A 24,385-nucleotide genomic window follows, 5' to 3' on the forward strand; every position below is an offset into this window, starting at 1 on the left:
TTCTATATGCCAACAATGAAACATTTGAGAACGAACTAAAAAGAATAATCCCCTTCACGATTGCAACAACAACAACAACAAAAAATACCTAGGAATAAACATAACAAAGAATGTAAAGGACTTATATAATGAAAACTATAAACCATTGTTAAGGGAAATCGAAAAAGATATGAGATGGAAGAATATTCCTTGTTCTTGGTTAGGAAGAATAAATATAATCAAGATGGTCATATACAAATTTAATGCAATTCCCATCAAAATTCCAATGACATTTTTTAAAGAAATGGAACAAAAAAATCATCATATTTATATGGAACTATAAAAAACCCCGAATAGGCCCTGGCCGGTTGGCTCAGCGGTAGAGCGTCGGCCTGGCGTGCGGGGGACCCGGGTTCGATTCCCAGCCAGGGCACATAGGAGAAGCGCCCATTTGCTTCTCCACCCCCCCTCCTTCCTCTCTGTCTCTCTCTTCCCCTCCCGCAGCCAAGGCTCCATTGGAGCAAAGATGGCCCGGGTGCTGGGGATGGCTCCTTGGCCTCTGCCCCAGGCACTAGAGTGGCTCTGGTTGCGACAGAGCGACACCCCGGAGGGGCAGAGCATCGCCCCCTGGTGGGCAGAGTGTCGCCCCTGGTGGGTGTGCCAGGTGGATCCCGGTTGGGCGCATGTGGGAGTCTGTCTGACTGTCTCTCCCCATTTCCACCTTCAGGAAAAAACAAACAAACAAACAAACAAACAAAAAACCCCGAATAGCCAAAGCAATCCTAAAGAAAAAGAATGAAGCTGGGGGCATTACAATACCTGACTTCAAACTATATTATAGGGCTACGACAATCAAAACAGCATGGTATTGGCAGAAAAATAGACACTCAGACCAATGGAACAGAATAGAAATCCCAGAAATAAAACCACATATATATAGTCAAATAATTTTTGATAAAGGGACCAACAACACACAATAGAGAAAAGAAAACCTCTTCAATAAATGGGGCTGGGAAAACTGGAAAGCCACATGCAAAAGAATGAAACTGGACTACAGTTTGTCCCCCTGTACTAAAATTAACTCAAAATGGATCAAAGATCTAAACATAAGACCTGAAACAATTAAGTACATAGAAGAAGACATAGGTACTAAACTCATGGACCTGGGTTTTAAAGAGCATTTTATGAATTTGACTCCACAGGCAAGAGAAGTGAAGTCAAAAATTAATGAATGGGACTACATCAGACTAAGAAGTTTTTGCTCAGCAAGAGAAACTGATAACAAAATAAACAGAAAGCCAACTAAATGGGAAATATTTTCAAACAGCAGCTCAGATAAGGGCCTAATATCCCAAATATACAAAGAACTCATAAAACTCAACAACAAACAAACAAACAATCCAATAAAAAAATGGGAAGAGGACATGAACAGACACTTCTCCCAGGAAGAAATACAAATGGCCAACAGATATATGAAAAGATGCTCATCTTCTTTAGTTATTAGAGAAATGCAAATCAAAACTGCAATGAGATACCACCTCACACCTGTTAGATTAGCTATTATTAACAAGACAGGTAATAGCAAATGTTGGAGAGGCTGTGGAGAAAAAGGAACCCTCATACACTGTTGGTGGAAATGTAAAGTAGTACAACCATTAGGAAGAAAGTATGGTGGTTCCTCAAAAAACTGAAAATAGAACTACCTTATGATCCAGCAATCCCTCTACTGGGTATATACCCCCAAAACTCAGAAACATTGATACGTAAAGACACATGCAGCCCCATGTTCATTGCAGCATTGTTCACAGTGGCCAGGACATGGAAATAATAAAAAAGCCGGTCAATAGATGACTGGATAAAGAAGATGTGGCACATATACACTATGGAATACTACTCAGCCATAAGAACTGATGACATTGGATCATTTACAGCAAAATGGTGGGATCTTGATAACATTATACAAAGTGAAATAAGTAAATCAGAAAAAACTAGGAACTGCATTATTCCATACGTAGGTGGGACATAAAAGTGAGACTAAGAGACATTGATAAGAGTGTGGTGGTTACGGGGGGAGGGGGGAGAGGGAAAGGGAAAGGGGGAGGGGGAGGGGCACAAAGAAAACTAGATAGACAGAGGACAATCTGACTTTGGGTGATGGGTATGCAACATAATTGAATGACAAGATAACCTGGACATGTTATCTTTGAATATATTTATCCTGATTTATTGATGTCACCCCATTAAAAAAATAAAATTATAATAAAAATTAAAAAAAAAAATGAAGGAAAGATACACTAAAATGAAGATTAATTTACAAGGAATCAACAAAAGAGTAAATGAAGCCAAGACTCAAATCAGTGATTTGGACTATAAGGAAGCAAAAAACACCCAAACATAACAGCAAAGAGAAAAAAATCCAAAAAAAAATGAGGATAGTGTGAGGAGCCTCTGGGACTTCAAGTATAGCAACATTTCCATCGTGGGGGTGCTGGAAGGAAGAAAGAGAGAGCAAAAAATTGAAAACCTATTTGAAAAAATGACAATAGAAAACTTTCTTAACCTGGTGAAGGAAATAGACATACAAGTCCAGGAAGTGCAGAGAGTCCCAATCAAGATGAACCCAAGAGGCTCACACCAAGACACATCATAATTAAAATGCAAAGGTTAACGACAGAATCTTAAAGGCAGCAAGAGAAAAGCAGTTAGTTACTACTAGGGATCTTCTATAAGATCGTCAGCTGAGCCTTACCAGTTGGTGGCGCAGTGGATAAAGCATCAGACTGGGATGCAGAGGTCTTAGGTTCAAAACCTGAGGTCGCAGGCTTAAGCGTGGGCTTGAGCACAGGCTCACCAGCTTGAACACTAGGTCGCTGGTTTGAGCGTGGAATCATAGACATGACCCTATGGTCGCTGGCTTGAAGCCCAAGGTTGCTGTCTTGATCAAGGGATCACTCACTCTGCTATAGCCCCCTGATTAAGACACATATGAAAAAGCAATTAATGAACAACTGAGGTGCTGCAACAAAGAATTGATGCTTCTCATCTCTCTCCCCTCCTGTCTGTCTGTCCCTATCTATCCCTCTCTCTGTCTCACACACACACAAAAAAAGATTGTCAGCTGATTTCTCAACAGAAATTTTGCAGGCTGGAAGGGATTGGCAAGAAATATTCAAAGTGATGAAAAGCAAGGAACTGCAAACAAGATTACCTGACAAAGCTATTATTTAGAATTGAAGGACATATATAGAGCTTCCCAGACAAGAAAAAGCTAAAGGAATTTACCACCAAACCGGTATTATATGAAATATTAAAGGGTCCTCTTTAAGAAAGAGAAGAAAAAGAAAATGATAAAAAATATGAACAATAAAATGGCAATAAAAACATTAATCAACAATTGAATCTAAAAAACAAAATGAACAAGCAGAACAGAAACAGCTTTATAGATAAAGACAACATTTTGGTGGTTGCCAGATGGGAGGAGGGTTGAGGAGATGGGTGAAAAGGTGAAAGGGTTAAGAAGTACATATTGTTACAGAATAGTCATAGGGATGTAAAGTACAGCAAAGGGAATGCAGTCAATATTTTAATAGCTATGTTGTCAGGTGTGAGATCTATGGGGATAATCTCTTAGTAAGTTATGTAATGTCTAATCACTGGGGTGTACACCTGAAACTAATATAATAATATATGTCAGGTATAGTTGAAAAATAAAAATGAGTCCTGGCCAGTTGGTTCAGTGGTAGAGTGTCAGCCTGGTGTGTGGGTGTCCCGGGTTCAATTCCCAGTCATGACACAGGGGAGAAGTGCCCATATGCTTCTCCACCTCTCCGCCTCTCACTTCTTTCCCTTTCTCTTTCTTCCCATCCTGCAGCCATAGCTCAATTGGAGCAAATTGGCCCTGGGTGGTGAGGATGGCTCCATGGCCTCTGCCTTACATGCTAAGAAGAGCTCAGTTGCTGAGCAGTGAAGCAATGCCCCAGATGAACAGAGCATCACCATCTAGTGGGCTTGCTGGGTCAATCCTGGTCGGGGTGCATGCAGGAGTCTGTCTCTCGGCCTTCCCTCCTCTCACTGATTTAAAAAAATAATAGTAATAAAATGAAAATGATTTTTAAAGTAGAAGAAACTAGAGGCAAGGAGAATAGATAAGTATTCAGACAATCAAGGAGCTTAATAAAAGAGAAATGATGGGACTTGGCAAGGAATGGAGAAGACATTCCATAAATGCTTAGGAGATGAGATATGTAACCAAGTAATCATTAGATAAAGAGAAATGGAAAGTGACTCCTACATTTATGACTCTGAAGATTAGGTGTATAATACTGTTATTGACAGTAATGGGAAGAGAAACAGGTTTATTGGTTATTGGGAGAAGATAATGATTTTTATTTTGAGAATCTTACAGTAACTCTGTTATTAGTCAGTTGAAAATGTGAATGGAACTCAGGGAAATAGTCCATACTGGAGAAATAATGGATGTCAGGAGAGCTAGGAAGTTGATGTGATTATTCTTTCTTTTTTTTTTTTTTGTATTTTTTTTTCTGAAGCTGGAAACAGGGAGAGACAGTCAGACAGACTCCCGCATGCGCCTGACCGGGATCCACCCGGCACGCCCACCAGGGGCGATGCTGTGCCCACCAGGGGGCAATGCTCTGCCCCCCCCCCCCGGGGCATCGCTCTGCCTCGACCAGAGCCACTCTAGCGCCTGGGGCAGAGGCCACAGAGCCATCCCCAGCGCCCGGGCCATCTTTGCTCCAATGGAGCCTTGGCTGCGGGAGGGGAAGGGAGAGACAGAGAGGAAGGAGAGGGGGAGGGGTGGAGAAGCAAATGGGCGCTTCTCCTATGTGCCCTGGCCGGGAATCGAATCTGGGTCCCCCGCACACTAGGCCAACGCTCTACCACTGTGCCAACCGGCCAGGGCCAATGTGATTATTCAAGAAGAAGGGAAAGGAAGAAGAACATATCCCTGGGGACTATCACTGTGTAAGGGTTAAGCAGAAATAGAGGCAGCAAAGGGGACTGGAAGCAAATTAGGGTGACAGTGTAACACTGGTTAAGCGTTGCATCTTAAAAATCACTGATGCCTGGGTTGGAATCCTGACTCTGTCTTTTACTAGCAGTGTGACCTTAAGCAAGTTATTTAATCTTTCTGAGCCTTAGATTCCTCCATTATGGAGATAATGAAATGCCTATCTCATTATGCTACTGTACAATTAAATTAGTCAAACAATTAGCATGGTGCCTGGCTTGGAATGGGTGCTCAGTATAGTAGTTGTAGGTAGCTAATAGAGAAAGAATTAAAGAGTGTTTTGTGAGCCGAGAAGAAAGGAGAGAACAGTATCAAAGGATGCATGGGAGCCAAATATGTTAAGATTGTAAACATTTCTTTGGCTTTGAGAAATAGACAGTTGGCGATCTTTGACCTCAGTAAGAATATATTTAGTGGACAGATGGCCAATGAGCATATGAAAAAATGTTCAACATCACTAATCATCAGAGAAATGCAAGTTAAAACCACAATGAGATATCACCTCACACCTGTCAGAATGGTGCTAATTAACAAAACAACACAACTGCTGGTAGGAATGCAGACTGGTGCAGCCACTGTGGAGAACATTATGGCATTTCCTCAAAAAATTAAAAATGGAACTGCCTTTTAACCCAGGTATCCCACTTTTAGGAATATATCCTAAGAATAAAAAAATCACTGATTCAAAAGATATGCAACCCCATGTCTATTACAACATTGTTTACAATGGCCAAGATATGGAAACAGCCCAAGTGTCCGTCATTGGACAAGTGGATTAAAAAGCAGTGGTACAGCCTGACCAGGCAATGGCGCAGTGGATAGAGTGTTGAACTGGATGCAGAGGACTCAGGTTTGAGACCACGGGGTTGCCAGCTTGAGTGTGGGCTCATCTGGCTTGAGCAAAAAGCTCCCCAGCTGAGACCCAGGGTCGCTGGCTTGAGCAAGGGGTTACTCGGTCTGCTGAAGGCCCGCGGTCAAGGCACATGTGAGAGGGCAGTCAATGAACAACTAAACTGTCGCAACGAAAAACTAATGATTGATGCTTCTCGTGTCTCTCCATTCCTGTCTGTCTGCCCCTGTCTTATCCCTCTCTCTGACTCTCTCTCTGTGCCTGTAAAAATAAATAAATAAATAAATAAAAAGCAGTAGTACATATACAAAATGTAATACTACACGGCTGTGAAAAAGAAGGAAATCTTTTTGCAATGACATGGATGAACCTGGAGATTATTATGCTAAGTGAAATAATCCAGGCAGAGAAAGATAAATATCATATGATCTCACTTATATGTGGAATCTAATGAACAAAGTGAACTGAGGAATGGAATAGAGGCAGAGGTGGGGTCACAGGGAGCAGAGGGACAGTTGTCAGAGAGAAGGGGGATGAGGGGATGGGATCAGAGAAGGTGAAGGGATTGGTGAAATTATATATACATAACACAAAAATAAAGATAACAGGACAGCAAATCCCAGAGGGAAGGGAAGAGAGGGTGTAAAGGGGGATATAGGGGTGGGGGTGAAGGTGTTATATTGAATGGGACACTTGAATTTATATTAACACAATAAATTAAAAGTAATAAAAATTTAAAAATATATATGGAGTAGTGAGAGTAAACCACAATTATTTTGGATTACTGAGAGATGTGGAAATAAATATACAGTTGCTGTGAGCAATTCCATCTAGAAAAATGATACCATGCTGTAGACATAACATCTAAATTTCTAATTCCCCTATCTGCTTAGGGAAGAGAACCCTGTATTTGGGCCAGGAATTGGACTGTTGTCCCTAACAATTATTTTTTTAAATTAATTTTATTTATTTATTCATTGTAGAGGGGGAGAGAGAGAGAGAGAGAGAGAGAGAGAAGGAGGGAGGAGCAGGAAGCTTCAACTCCCATATGTGCCTTGACCAGGCAAGGCCAGGGTTTTGAACCAGCAACCTCAGCATTCCAGGTCGACGCTTTATCCACTGCGCCACCACAGGTCAGGCCCTAACAATTATTTTTGAGCATGTAGGATGACATGAAACAGAGTGTGAATCTAGAAATAGCCACCTTAAAAATTGTCTGAAGTTAGGTGGAATAAAATCAGTGGAAATATATATATAGTAAGTAGATATAATCCTTAGCCCCAAAGGTCTTAGCATATTCTTGGGAGAAGTTGAAATTCAATGTACTACTGCCTTTTTAGTTTCTCTGGGGTTCCCTCTGTTCTTTATTGTGTCAAGACTATAGCTTTGTAATTTGTGATTGACTTTTCATTCCTTGGGGAAAATAATTTGGGAATTTTTGTAAAACACAGATTGAGCACTTTTGAGAGATATATTTTCTTATAGTTTTAGGAAATATTTTTTATTAACCAATTTAATTGTTTTCTATAACAGTGAAGAATGTGGAGACTGGTCAAAGTGTCCCAGGAGTGAAGATGTTTTTTGGGCATGAGATTGTCAATGGTGAGAGCTTCATGTTCCTTGAATGCTGTTATTGGGATTAGCAGTATTAGTAAACTCACTGCACTGCCTCGTTGCAATATTTGGAAAAGTGATGTGTTATCTTGCCTTTAATATTACATTCTTCAACTCTGAAAGTTGGTATTTGAAAATTGACCCTTCCTGTACTATTTCGGTGGATATTATGAGTGGAATAGTCTTAGAAAATTTTAGTCATTTTGGTTTTATAATGTGAGGATTGCTGGTGCTCATTACTAGAGACTCAGGCACCAGGCAGAGTTAGAAATCTGAGCAGAAAGGAATTGTCTTGCTCAGCAAGTGAATTTAACAGTACACATTCCTAGTACATTCACAGTTCCTTATCTGAAACATTGGGGCCAAATGTTTCAGAATCCAGAATTGTTCTGGACTTTTGGAAATTCTAACAAAGAGTATTCATATGGCATAACATCTCAAGTAGATCTAGGCAGCACTCTGTAATAAAAACACATTTCTACAGAGAAATGGTTAAATAATTGTTCTAAGGGGAATAAAATAAGAATATAAGTGGTATGTCAGTTTAGGCTTTGCTGCCAAAAGAGTTGCAAAGATTTTTTTGGTTTTCAGAGCTTTGTGGGTTTTGGAATCATAGGAAGCAGCCATATATATATTTAGAGAGAGAGAGAGAGAGAGGGAGGAGACACACACACACACACACACACACACACACGAAGGGAGAGAGATGAGAAGCATCAATTCTTTCTGTGGCACCATTAGTTGTTCATTGATTGCTTTCTCATATGTGCCTTGGTGATGGGAGGGGGGGCTCTAGCTGAGCCAGTGACCCTTTGCTCAAGCCAGTGACCTTGGGCTGAAGCTAGAGACCTTCAGCTTAAGCCAGCGACCTTGGACTTCAAGCCAGAGACCATGAGGTCATGTCTATGATTCCACGCTCAAACCAGCGACCCTGCATTCAAGGCAGATGAGCCCACACTGAAACTGGTGACCTTAGGGTTTTGCATCTGTCCTCAGCATCCCAGGCTGAAGCTCTATCCACTGCACCACCACCTGGTCAAACGAAAGCAACCCTATTCTTTCTGCCAACAAATCATTTAGCAAGTGTAGGTACATTCTTTGCCAGAAAGGGGATAGAAGCTCATCTGGTTAGTATACTTTAGACAAGCCAAATGGGCTAAGGAAAGGGGTGGGAACAAGTACTTTTTGCTTTTAGGAATTCAAAAGCAGAAAGCCCTCCAAAGCAGCGTAAAGATCAGAGCAGGGTGGGAAGGGTGGTGGAGTGAGATCTGGGACTGGATAGAGCTCTGCATTTCTTATCACTGGGGCAAATATGAGGAAAGGAAAGGACTGCTGTAAATGAGAAATTACTGCTGTTTGAAAGATTACTTTGTTTTGTGAAAAAAGTAGAATTTAGAGAGAAATGACGTTCTTACCAAATTGATCGCTGCCAATCCAGACACACTTCTAGCCATCTCTTTAACTGTCCCGTGTCACTGAATATGCTATGGTAAACACAGTCCCTTGAACACCTTTTTATAATGGTAGTGATGGTGGTGGCAGTAGGGGATTCTTTTATAAAATTTTTACTTATTGATTTAGAGAGAGAGGAAGAGAGAGCATGAGAGAGAGACATCTGTACGTTGTTCCACTTATTTATGCATTCATTGGTTGATTCTTGAACGTGCCCTGACTGGGGATGGAACCTGCAACCCTGGCATATTGGGACAACGCTCTAACCAACTGAGCTTCCTGGCCAGGGTCAGTATTGGGATTCTTGTAATTGTATTTTAAGTATTAATCTTTGCAGAGGAGCAGAGTTCTGGACTGGCCAGAGCTGGGCTGTGGATGGGTTATAAAGAGAAGTGAAGGAATCACTACTACTATCTCCCTAACTCAGGAGAATACTAACCACTGACCAGCTTTGTGATCTATACTCATGGATTTCATCTCCTAAATTCTTTCTCAGGACTTAGCCTTAGTTCATAATTTTTAGGCTCAAAGAAACCTTCTTGAACTTATTTGCTCTGTGGCTCAATCAGACATGCAGGGGTCTCTCTGAAAAGCACCTTGAAAAAGAATTATCAGGATGAAGGATAATAACTGGCTAATCAGTGTTTTTAGTGAATTTCTATTTTTCTGCCCCAGACTCAGCACTTCTAGATAGTGCAGGGGAAAGAGACATTTGAGAGTAGCCCTTGAGAGCTTTCCCCCCTGAAAAGTAACTAAGTGTACTTAATTGAATATAAGATGCCATTAATTATAAGGTATGCTATTACTTTTTCCATCCTAACAAAGGAAAAAAGTTGCCAATTAAATTGTCATGTGCACTTACTGTAAATCATATCCAATTTCAGAGCTGTTTAAAATGTACATTTTAGGATCAATGATATGTAATATTTCCCTACATTCCCTGCACTGCTAAGTTAAAAATAAATGGTTTCAGAATTTTGTGTAATATTTTCTCTCATATATCTTTTGTGATTTTCCAATCTAGCTTTTATTACCTTTTATGTCACTGAACTATTAATATATTAGCCTGGGAGATTTTTTAAAGGGACAGAGCTGTAAATGATTCATAAAAAACCCCAAACAGCACATAGTATGAAGGAAGGTGCATTAGGATGGGATTTAATAGAAAAGTTACCTGTAGAACCAATCTGTATGACCATAAAGGTGTCCTAGAACAAAAAAGGTAAAGGGGCCTGATCGGGCAATAGTACAGTGGATAGAGTGTTGGACTGGGATGCAGAGAATCCAGGTTCGAAACCCTGAGGTCGCCAGCTTGGGCATGGGCTCATCTGGCTTGAAGATGAGCTCACCAGCTTGAGCACAGTGTGACTGGCTTGAGCATGAGATCATAGACATGACCCCATGGTTGCTGGCTTGAAGCCTAATGTCGCTGGCTTGAGTGTAAAGTTGCTGGCTTAAGAAAGGGGTCACTCACTCTGCTGTAGCCCCCCAGTCAAGGTACATATGAGAAAGCAATCATTGAACAACTAAGGAGCCACAACAAAGAATTGATGCTTCTCATCTCTCTCCCTTCCTGTCTGTCTGTCTCTCTGTCTCTTTAAAAAAAAAAAAAAGGGTAAAGGGAACATGTGGAGAGGTTCCTACCCTGTTGAATGGCCAAGGAAGCTCCATAGGGACATAGATTAAGATTATTCACAAGCTGTGTCCATTGATAAACATTTGGATAAAGAATATGTAGTATAAGCCCTGGCCGGTTGGCTCAGTGGTAGAGCATCGGCCTGGCGTACAGGAGTCCCGGGTTCGATTCGCGGTCAGGGCACACAGGAGAAGCGCCCATCTGCTTCTCCACCCCTCCCCCTCTCCTTCCTCTCTGTGTCTCTCTTCCCCTCCCGCAGCCAAGGTTCCATTGGAGCAAAGTTGGCCTGGGCGTTGAGGATGGCTCCATGGCCTCTGCCTCAGGCGCTAGAATGGCTCTGGATGCAACAGAGTGATGCCCCAGAGGAGCAGAGCATCGCCCCCTGTTGGGCGTGCCGGGTGAATCCCAGTCAGGCGCTTGTGGGAGTCTGTCTGACTGCCTCCCTGTTTCCAAGTTCAGAGAGAAAAAAAAGAATATATATATATATATATATATATATATACACACACACACACACACACACACACACACACACACACACACACCAGAATATTACTTGGACATAAAAAAGAATGAAATCTTACATTTGCAACAACATGGATGAACCTAGAGGGTATTATGCTAAGTAAAATAAGTCAGACAGAAAGACAAATATGATTTCACTTACATATGAAGTCTAAAAAACGAAATAAAGGAACAAACAAAATAGAAACAACGTAGCCCTGGGTTGTTGGTTCAGCAGTAGAATGTTGGCCTAGCATGTGGGGGTCCCAGGTTCGACTCCTGGTCAGGGCACACAGGAGAAGCAACCATCTGCTTCTCTATGCTCCCCCTTTCCTTTTCTCTCTCCCTCTTTCTGTCTCTCTCTCTTTCTTTCCCTTCCACAGCCATGGCTCAAATGGTTCAAGCAAGTTGGCCCCAGGCACCGAGAATGGCTCCATGGCCTTATCTCAGGTGCTGAAATAGCTTGGTTGCTGAGTAATGGAGCAGCTGCCCCAGATGGGCACAGCATTGCCCCCTACTGGACTTGCCAGGTGGATCCTGGTTGAGGCACACGTAGGAGCCTGTCTCTCTGCCTCCCTGCTTCTAATGGATATAGAGAACCAACTGATGGTTTCCAGATGGGGTGGGGATTGTAGGGGCTGGGTGAAAAAAGGTGAAGAGATGAAGGAGTACAAATTGGCAGTTACAAAATAGTCACCGGGATGTAAAGTACAGCATGGAGAATATAGTCAATAATACCATAATAACTAAGTATGGTGCCAGGTACTAGACTTATCAGGGCAATCACTTCATAAGCTATATGAATGTCTAACCACTATGCAGTACACCTGAAGCTAATATAATATCGAATGGCAACTGTAATTGAAAAATATAAATAAATAAATAAATAAATAAATATTAGGAGTCTTCAGTACTTAGAATAGTTTCTCTCTTCTACTCTACAGGGGGTCCTTGGGTTACCAAGTCTCAACATATGATGTTTTGAGTTGAGTTTTTGACGTTCACTTCTATAAAAACTTTAAAAAATTGAGAAATGAGTGTTTAGGCTTATGCTGTTAGCATCATACTTATGGACTATGTGGGCAAACTAGTTTGGTTGTGTGCAGCAGAAGAATATGCAGTACAGTGTACAGTATACTACATTTATGTCCTTTTTCTGTGGCTTAGTTGTGTTTTTATGTTCTAGGTTATGATTTTACAACTGTAAAAATCAGGATAGGTAAGTGACTTAGGCTAGGGTATGTTTCAACTTACACCAAAATTTGGGTTACGTTATTGTCATAGGAATAGAACTGTGTCGTAACCTGAGGACCCTCTGTATTTTATTGCTGGCATATAAAGGCCTCTAGGGACTAACATTTCCAGTTACTGTTTGTGGTATATAGTCAAAGTGGGTAAGGGCAGATGGGGGTGTTATTTGCTTGCAGATCAGAAACTGTTTGAAGCCATTTGTTTATTTTGCAGTGGAATTAGTAGACGAAGTGGAACAAGGTGCCATGGAAGAAAAGGCATCCTCTGTTAGGTATGATGGAATAATTTTTATTTTTTATTTTTGTTTTATTTTTTTAGTGAGAGACAGACTGACAGGAAGGGAGAGAGATGAAAAGCATCAACTTGTAGTTGTGGCACTTTGGTTGTTCATTGATTGCTTTCTCATATGTGTCTTGACCAGGGGGCTCCAGCTGAATCCGTGACCCCTTGCTCAAGTCAGCAACCTTGGGCTTTAAGCCAGCAACCCTTGGGTTTAAGCCGGTAACTCTAGAGTCGTGTCTATGATCCCATGCTTAAGCTGGTGAGTCCTTGCTCATTACAGATGAGCCTGTGCTCAAGCTGGTGACAAGCTGGGGTTTTGATCCTGGGCCCTCAGTGACCCAGGTCGATGCTCTATCCACTGTGCCACCACCTGGTCAGGATGATGGAATAATTTTTTTTGTGTGTGTATGTGACAGATACAGAGAGAGGGACAAATAGGGACAGATAGGGAGGAAAGAAGCATCAATTCTTCATTGCATCACTTTTGTTGTTCATTGATTGCTCTTTCATATGTGCCTTGACCAGGGGGCTACAGCAGACCGAGTGACCCCTTGTTCAAGCCAGCGACCTTGGGCTTCAATCCAGAGACCTTTGGGCTCAAGCCAGAGACCATGGGGTCATACCTGTGATCCTACATTCAATCCACAACCCTACACTGAAGCTGGTGAGCCTGCGCTCAAGCCAGATGAGCCCGCACTCAAGCTGGCGACCTCAGAGTTTTGAACCTAGGTCCTCTGTCTCCCAGCCCAAAGCTCTATCCACGGTGCCACTGCCTGGTCAGGCAGAATAATTTTCTTAATTATGATATTACCCAAATGTACACATTAGAATAGAAAGCCTTTACTCCAATCACTAGATAGGTAATTCCTGGAATGGCCTGAAGTAATAGAAATGAGAAGAAATAGATGGATATTTTTTTCCATCTCTAAATGGTATATCCAAGTGAAATAAGCATTGGATGAAAGAGTCCTCTATGAAATGGAGTTCTAGAATTTGTCATTGGTAAAATCTGTGTATGGCATTAGCAGCCAAGAATAATTTACTTCAGTGTTGTTGTTTTTTTGTAAGTATAGTCTAAATACAGAAAGAACCAGGATGGATAAAATGAAAGATGAAGACCTAAATGTATATGAGCCTCCTTCTTTTGCCCCTGAGGCAACAACCACCTCTCTCCTGAATGACCACAAGTACAGTCTGTCAGGTGAGTACTGGGCTTTCTTTATTGTGATTAGGAACTCTTCCAAGTTGGCATAACCCTGAGTCAGGGTTACCTATAGAATGCTTAGCTAAACCATTGCTTCTCAGGACTGAATTAAGATAAAATATCATGATTTATTTGTTTATTTAATATTTGAGTGTACACTATATCTAGCCATAGGGCATTCTGAGGTATGATATCTGTGCCATCATGGAGCTCTGGTATAGGAAACAGAACTAAATAATTATAAAGATAAGTGAAGGTAATATATAGTATGCTAGTGCCAAATATTATGGAGAGAAAAACAGAATAAAGAGTTGAAGTCCGTGGAAAGAATGGTTTTACAATTTAGGCTGTCCAGGACAGGCCTTACTGAAATGGTGACATTTGAGTGATGTTCTGGAGGAGGTGATGGATGCAGCTGTATGAATATCTGTGGGAAATATTTTTTAGCTAGAAAAAATAACACATACAAAGGCCCTGAGATAGGAACATGTCAGGATCTTACCATAGCAGCAAGGAGATCAGTGTAGCTGGAGCAAGAAGAATCATAGAGGAAGTGGGGGTAGTAGGTCATGGAGGACATTGTAGATCATTGAAGAAAGAGACTTCGACTTTTATTCTGAAGTGAGAAGAAAAGCCACTGGAGGATTTTTTGGATATATTATTTCCCTAATGGCTAAGGATGTTGAGCATCTTTTTTTTTCTTTTTTAAGTGAGAGGAAGGCAGATAATGAGACAGACTTCCGCATGCACCCCAACTGGGATCCACCTGGCAACCCCGTCTGGGGCCAATGCTCAAATCAACCAAGCTATTTTTGGTACTTGAGGCTGATGCTCTGATGAACCAAGTTATCCTCAGTGCCCAGGGCCGATGATTGAACCAATCAAGCCACTGGCTGCAGGGGAGGAAGAGGGAGAAAAGGAATATAGGGAGGGGGAGAGGAGCAGATGGTCACTTCTCTGTGTGCTCTGACAGGGAATCCAACCTAAGACATCCATATTCCAGACTGATGCTCTATCCACTGAGTCATCTAGCCAGGGCCTAAGGATCTTTTCATGTACTTATTTGCCATTGAATGTCTTTGCTAAATGTCCATTCATATCTTTTAGTCATTTTCTTTTCTTTTTTTTTTTTTTTTGTGAAAGGGACAGAGGCAGACAGGAAAGGAGAGAGATGAGAAACATAAACTCATAGTTGCAGCCCTCTTAGTTCACTGATTGCTTCTCTGACCTGTGGGCTCAAGCCAGCAACCATTGGGTCATGTCTATCATCCCATGCTCAAGCTGGTAACCCATGCTTAAGCTAGTGACCTAGGGTTTTTTTTCTCTTTTTTATTTAATTTATTATTATTATTTTTTATTCAGTGAGAGGAGGGGAGGTAGAGACAAACTCCCACATGCACCCTGACCAGGATCCACCTGAAAAGCCCATTGGGGGCAATGCTCTTTCTATCTGGGGCATTGCCCTGTTACTCAGCAACCAAGCTCTTCTTAGCACCTGAAGCAGAGGCCATGGAGCCATCCTCAATGCCTGAGACCAACTTGCTCCAATTGAGCCATGGCTGCAGGAGGAGGAGAAGAGAGAGAGAGAGAGAGAGAGAGAGAGAGAGAGAGAAGCGAGAGGGGGAGTGGAAAAGCAGATGGGTGCTTCTCCTGTGTGCCCTGATCAGGAATCGACATCCACACACTGGACTGATACACTACCACTGAGCCAACCAGTCAGGGCCAACCTCAGCATTTTGAACCCGAGTCCCCAGTACCCCAGGTCAACGCTTATACACTGTGCCACCACCTGGTCAGGTTTTTAGTTATTTTTCTTTCTTTCTTTCTTCTTCTTCTTCTTCTTCTTCTTCTTCTTCTTCTTCTTCTTCTTCTTCTTCTTCTTCTTCTTCTTCTTCTCCTTCTCCTTCTCCTTCTCCTTCTCCTTCTCCTTCTCCTTCTCCTTCTCATTCTCCTTCTCCTTCTCCTTCTCCTTCTCCTTCTCCTTCTCCTTCTCCTTCTCCTTCTCCTTCTCCTTCTCCTTCTCCTTCTCCTTCTCCTTCTCCTTCTCCTTCTCCTTCTCCTTCTCCTTCTCCTTCTCCTTCTCCTTCTCCTTCTTTCTGAAGTGAGAAGTAGGGAGGCAGAGAGACAGACTCCCGTATGCGCCTGACTGGGATCCACCCAGCATGCCTACCAGGGGGCAATGCTCTGTCCATCCGGGGTGTTCCTCCATTACAACCAAAGCTATTCTAGCACCTGAGGCAGAGGCCATGCAGCCATCCTCAGTGCCCAGGCCAACTTTGCTCTAATGGAGCCTTGGCTGCAGTAGGGGAAGAGAGAAGCAGAGAGAAAGGAGAAGGGTAAGGGTAGAGAAGCTGATGGGCACTTCTCCTGTGTTGTGCCCTGGCTGGGAATTGAACCCAGGACCTCCACAGGCTGGGCCAGTGCTCTACCGCTGAGCCAACGGGCCAGGGCTAGTTATTTTCTTACTGAAGTATTTTCTTATTATTCAGTGTTAGGAGTTTATATAGTCTGGATACAAATCTTTTCTCAATGAATGCTTTGCAAATATTTCCTCCAAGTCTGTGGTTTGGCTTTTTATTCTCTTAAAGTATCTCTCAAAGAACAGACTTCTTAAATTTTGATGAACTACAGTTTAGCCATATATATTTTTTAATTATTTTTTTAAGATTTTATTTATTCATGATAGAGAGGGGAGAGAAAGAAAGAAGGGGGAGGAGCAAGAAGCATCAACTCCCATATGTGCCTTGACCAGGCAAGCCCAGGGTTTTGAACCGGCAACCTCAGCGTTTCCAGGTTGACGCTTTATCCACTGCGCCACCACAGGTCTAGCCATATTTTTATGAATTGTATTTTTGATGTTTTATCTAAGAAATTTTTTCCAAACTCAAAGTCACAAAGATGTTCTCCATGTTTTTCTCTAGATGTTGCATAGTTTTAGGTTTGCATTTAGGTCTATCATTCATTTTTAGTTAATTTTTGTATAAGATATGAGGTATTGGTCCAAGTCCCTTTTTTTTAAAGTCCTTTTTTATGCATATGAATACCAGTTGTACCAGCACCATTTGTTGAAAATACTGTATATTCTTTTTTTCTTTTTTTTTGTTTTTGTTTTTGTATTTTTTCTGAAGTTGGAAACGGGGAGGCAGTCAGACAGACTCCCACATGCGCCCGACCGGGATCCACCCGGCACGCCCACCAGGGGGCTATGCTCTGCCCATCTTGGGGCGTCGCTCTGCCACAATCAGAGCCATTCTAGCGCCTGAGGCAGAGGCCACAGAGCCATCTTCAGTGCCCGGGCCATCTTTGCTCCAATGGAACCTCGGCTGCGGGAGGGGAAAAGAGAGACAGAGAGGAAGGAGAGGGGGAGGGGTGGAGAAGCAGATGGACGCTTCTCCTGTGTGCCCTGGCCGCGAATCGAACCCAGGACTCCTGCACGCCAGGCCGATGCTCTACCACTGAGCCAACTGGCCAGGGCAAAAATACTGTATATTCTTTAATTACATTTGCACCTTTGTCAAAAATCAGTTGTCCATAAATGTGTAGGTTTATTTCTCAACACTATATTCTAATACATTGATCTATTTTTCTATCTTTACACCAATAATAAATTTCTTTGTTTACTATTCATTTATACTTGAAATCAGATGGTGTTATTCTTAAACTTCATTCTTTTTCAAAGTTGTTTTGGCTAGTCTATGTTTTTTTGCATTTCCATATAAACTTTAGAGTCAGCTTGTTAATTTCTACAAAAAAACTCTACTGGATTTTTTCTGGGATTGCATTGAATTGATAGATTGGGGAACATTGCCATCTTAACAATATTGAGTATTCCAATCCATTAATCTAGTGTATTTTTCTATTTATTTAGATCTTTAATTGTTTTTGTAGTTCTCAGTATGTCTTACATTCTTTTGCCATATTTATCCCTGAGTATTGCATATTTTTATACTACTTTAAAACTTTTATTTCCCAGTAGAAAGAAAAGTAACATAATGTGACTTCTATCTTAACAAGGTTGCTCTAAATGCTGTACAGAGAGATACTGAAAGGAGCCAAGGGTATAACCATGAATACCCATTAGGAAGCTAATGAAATATATTTGTGTATGGTAGGACTTGGACCCTAGCAGTGGCAGTCTGATCGGTAAGAAGTGGTGGAATTCGGGTATATGTTGAGGTGGAGCATACACGAGGTACTGACAGGTCAGATGTGGATGTGAGGGAAAGAGGAATCAAGGACGACTTCCAAGGTTTGGGCCTGAGCACCCTCAACTATGGATTACTATTAAACTGAGATGGGAAAGACTATGGTTGGAAAAGGTTTGGGGGAGGTAACTAGGAGTTTAGTTTCTGTCAACATAAGCTTGAATGATAGTCTAGAGATGAGAAGAAAAGTCTGAGATGGAGATATATAAATTAAAGAGTTAGTCTATAAATGGTATTTAAAGCCTTGAGACTAGGAGAGCTAGAGCACCAAGAAAAGGAGTATGGGTATAAAAAAAAGGTACACAGCCCTGGCCGGTTGGCTCAGTGGTAGAGCGTCGGCCTAGCGTGCGGAGGACCCGGGTTCGATTCCCGGCCAGGGCACACAGGAGAAGCGCCCATTTGCTTCTCCACCCCTCCGCCGTGCCTTCCTCTCTGTCTCTCTCTTCCCCTCCTGCAGCCAAGGCTCCATTGGAGCAAAAATGGCCCGGGCGCTGGGGATGGCTCTGTGGCCTCTGCCTCAGGCGCTAGAGTGGCTCTGGTCGCAACATGGCGACGCCCAGGATGGGCAGAGCATCGCCCCCTGGTGGGCAGAGCGTCGCCCCCTGGTGGGCGTGCCGGGTGGATCCCGGTCGGGCGCATGCGGGAGTCTGTCTGACTGTCTCTCCCTGTTTCCAGCTTCAGAAAAATTAAAAAAAAAAAAAAAAAAAAAAAAAAGGTACACAGACTGTGTCCTGTACCACTGGTTTCAGAGGTTGGGTGATGAAGAAGAACTATATGTTATACTAGATCTTTAAGCTTAAATTTTTTTTTTAATTTATTGATTTTTAGAGGAAGGGAGAGATAGAAGGAAGGAGAGAGAGAGAGAGAGAGAGAGAGAGATTGACTTGTTTCACTTATTCATGTATTTATCGGTTGCTTTTTGTGCCTTGACTGGGGATCAAAGCTGCAGCCCTGGAGCATCAGGGCAACACTCTAACTAACCAAGCTACTTGGCTAGGGCTATACCTATAATCTTTTAAATTACATAATTAAAAATTAATTAACTTCAGCCCTGGCCGGTTGGCTCAATGGTAGAGCATTTGCCCAGCATGTGGATGTCTTGGATTTGATTCCCAGTCAGGGCACACAGAAGAAGCACCCATTTGCTTCTCCACCCTTTCCCTCTTACTTCTCTCTCTCTCTCTTTCTCTCTTCCCTCTCTTCTCCTCCTGCAGCCATAGCTCAGTTGGAGCAAGTTGGCCTAGGCTCTGAGGATGGTGTCATGGCCTCTACCTCAGGTACTAAGAAGAGCTCAGTTGCTAAGCAACAGAGCAATGCTCCAGATGGGCAGAACATTGCCCCCTTATGGGCTTGCTGGCCACCCAGCAGGCCTGTCAGGGCACAGGTGGGAATCTGTCTCTCTGCTTCCCCTCCTTACACTAAATAAATAAATAAATAATTAACTTTCAGGACTGAGAGAATCCAAAAGTGTGAATATTGGCCTATTTCCAGGACTAATTTATTTTAAACTGTTATTTTTTTTTTATTGTGAACATGCTTTCAAAATGTGCATTTCTTGGCCCTAGCCAGTTGGCCCAGTGGTAGAGTGTCAGCCCAGAGTGTAGAAGTCTTAGAATCAATTCCTGGCCAGGGTACACAGGAGAAGCCATTATCTGCTTCTTCACCTCTCCTGCTCCCCCTTCTCTCTCTCTTGCCCTCCCACAGCCAGTGGCTCCATTGATTCCATTGGTTCAAGCACATTGCCCTGGGCACTGAGGATGACCTTGTGGAACCTCTGCCTCAGGTGCTAAAAATAACTCGGTTACAAGCATGGCCCCAGAAGGGCAGAGCATTGGTCCCAGACAGAAGTTGCTGGGTGGATCCCAGTTAGGGCGCATGCTGAAGTCTGTCTCTCTGTCTCCCCTCCTCTCACTTGGAAAAGAAAAAAAGGAAAAAAATTAAAATTAAAAAAGAAAATAAAAAGTACATGTCTTGAAGTATTCAAGACATAAACCTATGAGGAGGGAAACATCACTGGATTATCACAGGAAATGACTACAATTCATTGGTAAGGCTTTTCTGTATTCTCAGTTGATAAACAGGATGCTAGCAGGGTTCACTGTCTGATGGGCTGATGCATGTGATAATGAAATAACATTAGACATATGAATTGCAATAAAGTAGGAGTTTATTAATATGGCTAAAATTAGTGGGAGGGCTGTTCTATTTCCAAGGAAGACAAATATATCTAATATTGTTATTCCCCTGTAGAGGAAGAAGAGGTGACATACACAGTTGTTGATCAGTTCCGGCAGAAGTTTGGTGCTGCAGTAAGTATTGCCTTCGATCATTCCCAGTTATTGTCTACCTATGAGTATCATGTGTATGTCTCACAAATTTTTCTCTTCTTATAAGATCATTGATGTTTTCTCTAGTAATAATTCAACAAAATATTTGAGTACCTGCTATATGCCAGGCATGGTTCTGAGGTTTGGGGTAAAACAATGATCAATTTCCAGCCCTCGAGGAGCTTGTATTTTATTACAAGAACATAAACAATTGCATATCACCTGGAAGTGTTTTATGAGGAAAAATAAAGTGTGATGTGAATAGAGTGACAGGGAATTCCTATTTTTAGACAGAGAATACCTCTGTGAAGAGGTGACTTTGGAACATAGAACTGGAAGAAGTGAGCCAGTGACGTGGAGAACTTAAAGAAAGTGTAATTAAAAAGTATAGAGACCCTGAGACTGAAGCACACTTGGTTTGTGTGAAGGAACAGCAGGGATGTCAGTAGGGCAATGAAGAATAGTGATAAGAATAAGAGGAGACAGGAAGTAGACCAGGTAGGGCTTTTTAATTTTTATTTTTGTTAGATTCAGGGAGTGCTGATATGCTGGGGCTGCCAAGAGTGTAACTATTGAAGGAACAGGGAGTGCTGATAGGGCCCTGTGAGGCTGAGAACAAAGAAGGTCAGAGACCCTTATCAGAAGTTTATGTTTGAAATTCGCCACTAAGCTAAAACTGGCCCCTGTTGCTATGCCAGCCCCTGTTGCTATGCTGCGTGCGACCTCCCTAGCCAATAGCTAAACTGCCACATCTGCTTCTGTATAATGCTTGCTCACTTTGGATATATAAAGACCTGGCTGTAAGCGCCAGGCGCGGCTTCCGTTTGCAGCTCCTTGTGAGCACGGTGTCTCCGGACATCTTGGGAGTTCGCCCCTGCGGAGGTTAAACTGGCCAATAAAGTAACATCTAAACTCCTGAAAGTCTCCGACGTTTGTTCTCGTACCCAGTGGATGCAACAATTTTATTTATTGATTTTAGAAAGAAGATAGAGAGAGAGGAGGTGGGAGCAGGAAGCATCAACTCCCATATGTACCTTGACCAGGCAAGCCCAGGATTTTGAATTGGTGACCACAGCATTCCAGGTTGATGCTTTATCCAATGTGCAACCACAAATTAGGCCTCTATAATCACTTATTAATTTGGGACATGGCAGTAACTGATTATTCAGCCTAGGATATGGTTCACAGATGGACTTTAGGGGAGAATTTACACTTTCTGTTTAGATTCAGGCTTATGCAGTGGTGGGATTCAAATAATTTAACAATTGGTTCTCTGCTCTAATGACTGTTTTCAGTGTAAAAAAACCATATAATATCCCTGGCTGGTTGGCTCAGTGGTTGAATGTTGGCCTGGTGTGTGGATGTCCTGGGTTTGATTCCTAGTCAGGGCACACAGGAGAAGTGCTTATCTACTTTTCTATACTCCTCTCTCTCTTCTCCCTCTTTCTCTCTCTTCCTCCTCTCCTGAAGCCATGGCTCAATTGGAGCAAGTTGGCCCCAGGTGCTGAGGATGGCTCCATGACCTCTGCCTCAGGTGCTAAAAAATGGCTTGGGGTGCAACCGAGAAAGGGCCCCAGATGGGCAGAGCATTGCCCCCTAGTGGGCTTGCCAGGTAGATCCCAGTTGGGGTGCATGTGGGAGTCTGTCTCTGCCTCCCCTCCTCTCACTAAAAAACAAAAACAAATAAACAAAAACGATGTACTGAAAGGTAGATTATTATTTCATACATTTTTTAAATTTTATTTTAATTTTATTTATTCATTTTAGAAAGGAGAGAGAGAGGGAGAGAGAGAGAGAGAGGATAGAGATAGAGAGAGAAGGGGGGAGGAACAGGAAGCATCAACTCCCATATGTGCCTTGACCAGGCAAGCCCAGGGTTTCGAACTGGCAACCTCAGCATTTCCAGGTCGATGCTTTATCCACTGCACCACTACAGGTCAGGCCTATTTCATACATTTTATACTTAAATAAGAACAATAAAAGAGGTACATAAAACTAGATTATGTTATAAGAAAGTTTTAAAATATTAATGAAAAATAGTAACCTGACCAGGTGATAGGGCATAGGACTGGGATACAGAGGACCCAAGTTTGAAACCCCAAGGTCTCCAGCTTGAGCAGGGGCACATCCAGCTTGAATGCAGGCTCACCAGCTTGAGTGCGGGGTTGCTAGCTTAGGTATGGGATCATAGACATGACCCCATGGTCGCTGGCTTGAGCCCAAAGGTCGTTAGCTTAAGCCTAAGGTCGCTGGCTTGAGTAAAGGGTCACTTGCTCTGCTGTAGCCCCCTGGTCAAGGCATATATGAGAAAGCAATCAATGAACAACTAAGGTGCTGCAAAGAAGAATTGATACTTCTCATCTATCTCCGTTCCTTTCAGTCTGTCCCTATCTATCCCTCTCTCTAACTCTCTCTGTGTCTATGTCAAAGAAAAAAAAAGATAAAATGTTAAATAATACCTGACAAAAAACAATAAAACTGTTATTTAAGATATTTCCATATGCTTCTTCTTTTTTTTTTTTTACAGAGACAGAGAGAGTCAGAGAGAGGGATAGATAGGGACAGACAGAGACGGAGAGAGATGAGAAGCATCAATCATCAGTTTTTCCTTGCGACACCTTAGTTGATCATTGATTGCTTTCTCGTATATGCCTTCAGCAGACCGAGTTACCCCTTGCTCGAGCCAGCGAACTTGGGTTCAAGCTGGTGAGCTTTTTGCTCAAGCCAGATGAGCCCGCGCTCAAGCTGGCAACCTCGGGGTCTCAAACCTGGGTCCTCCGCATCCCACTCCAACGCCCTATTCACTGCGCCACTGCCTGGTTAGGCTCCATATTGCTTCTTTATTTTATTTTATTTTATTTTTATTTTATTTTTTTTACAAGGACAGAGAGAGAGTCAGAGTGAGGAATAGACAGGGACAGACAGGAACAGAGAGAGATGGGAAGCATCAATTTTTCGTTGTGGCACTTTAGTTGTTCTTTGATTGCTTTCTCATATGTGCCTTGACCATGGGCCTTAAGCAGACCGAGTAACCCCTTGCTTGAGCCAGCGACCTTGGGTCCAAGCTGGTAAATTTTTGCTCAAACCTGATGAGCCCACGCTCAAGCTGGCGACCTCGGAGTTTCGAACTGGTTCCTCCGCATCCCAGTCTGACGCTCTTTCTACTGCGCCACCACCTGGTCAGGCTCCATATTGCTTCTTGATTGATGTCCTCACTTGAATTTTTTCACCTATGGACTGAATGAACATGACTATAGGCGCTTAGAATATGCTGTTGCGCAGATAAATGTTAAAAAAGAGTAAGGAATGTAAATTTGTGATTTCCATATTAGGCAGCTGCCCAGGCTCCTAGCTTAGAGAAAACTCTGATTACAAATGCCATTTTAACAACTGGTTTGCTGAATTCAACAAAAAATTAGGTATTGGTTCTCTTGAACTGGTGCCAATCAACTGAACCCCATCACTGAGCTTGTGCTTGTGTCCACATGGGTGCATTTACAGAGACAGAGAGAATCAGAGAGAGGGATAGATAGGGACAGACAGACGGAAACGGAGAGAGATGAGAAGCATCAATCATTAGTTTTTCGTTGCGACACCTTAGTTGTTTATTGATTGCTTTTTCATATGTGCCTTGACCGCAGGCCTTCAGCAGACCAAGTAACCCCTTGCTCAAGCCAGTGACCTTGAGTCCAAGCTGGTGAGCTTTTGCTCAAACCAGATGAGCCCACGCTCAAGCTGGTGTGAGCAACCTCGGGGTCTCGAACCTGGGTCTTCCACATCCCAGTCTGATGCTCTATCCACTGCGTCACTGCCTGGTCAGGCCACATGGGTGTATTTTTAAGAGAGCATTAGCTTTCAGTGGATGTTTTTTGTGTTGTTTTTTTTTAACAGCTTTATTGAGATATAATCCACATGCCATAAAATTTACCAATTTAAAATGTATAGTTCTCTGGCTTTTATCATATACACAAAGTTGTATATCAATCACCAGAATGCATTTTAGAGCATTTCAGTACCCCCAAAAGAAACTCCATAGTCCTTAGTTCTGACCT

At 42.4% G+C, this 24,385-nt stretch overlaps 1 protein-coding gene across 1 annotated transcript in view; it reads left to right on the forward strand.

The window, feature by feature from the left end:
* Positions 1 to 24,385, forward strand: part of EXD1 (exonuclease 3'-5' domain containing 1) — a 72,464-nt gene that overhangs the window by 16,650 nt on the left and 31,429 nt on the right. The window contains exons 3-6 of the mRNA XM_066276015.1: positions 7,392 to 7,460; positions 12,529 to 12,586; positions 13,671 to 13,798; positions 20,257 to 20,315. Of these exons, the coding sequence (XP_066132112.1) occupies positions 7,392 to 7,460; positions 12,529 to 12,586; positions 13,671 to 13,798; positions 20,257 to 20,315 (314 nt within the window). The remainder of the gene's footprint in view (positions 1 to 7,391; positions 7,461 to 12,528; positions 12,587 to 13,670; positions 13,799 to 20,256; positions 20,316 to 24,385) is intronic.

The sequence above is a fragment of the Saccopteryx bilineata genome, chromosome 4 (assembly GCF_036850765.1).
Source record: "Saccopteryx bilineata isolate mSacBil1 chromosome 4, mSacBil1_pri_phased_curated, whole genome shotgun sequence".
Taxonomy (NCBI): domain Eukaryota; kingdom Metazoa; phylum Chordata; class Mammalia; order Chiroptera; family Emballonuridae; genus Saccopteryx; species Saccopteryx bilineata.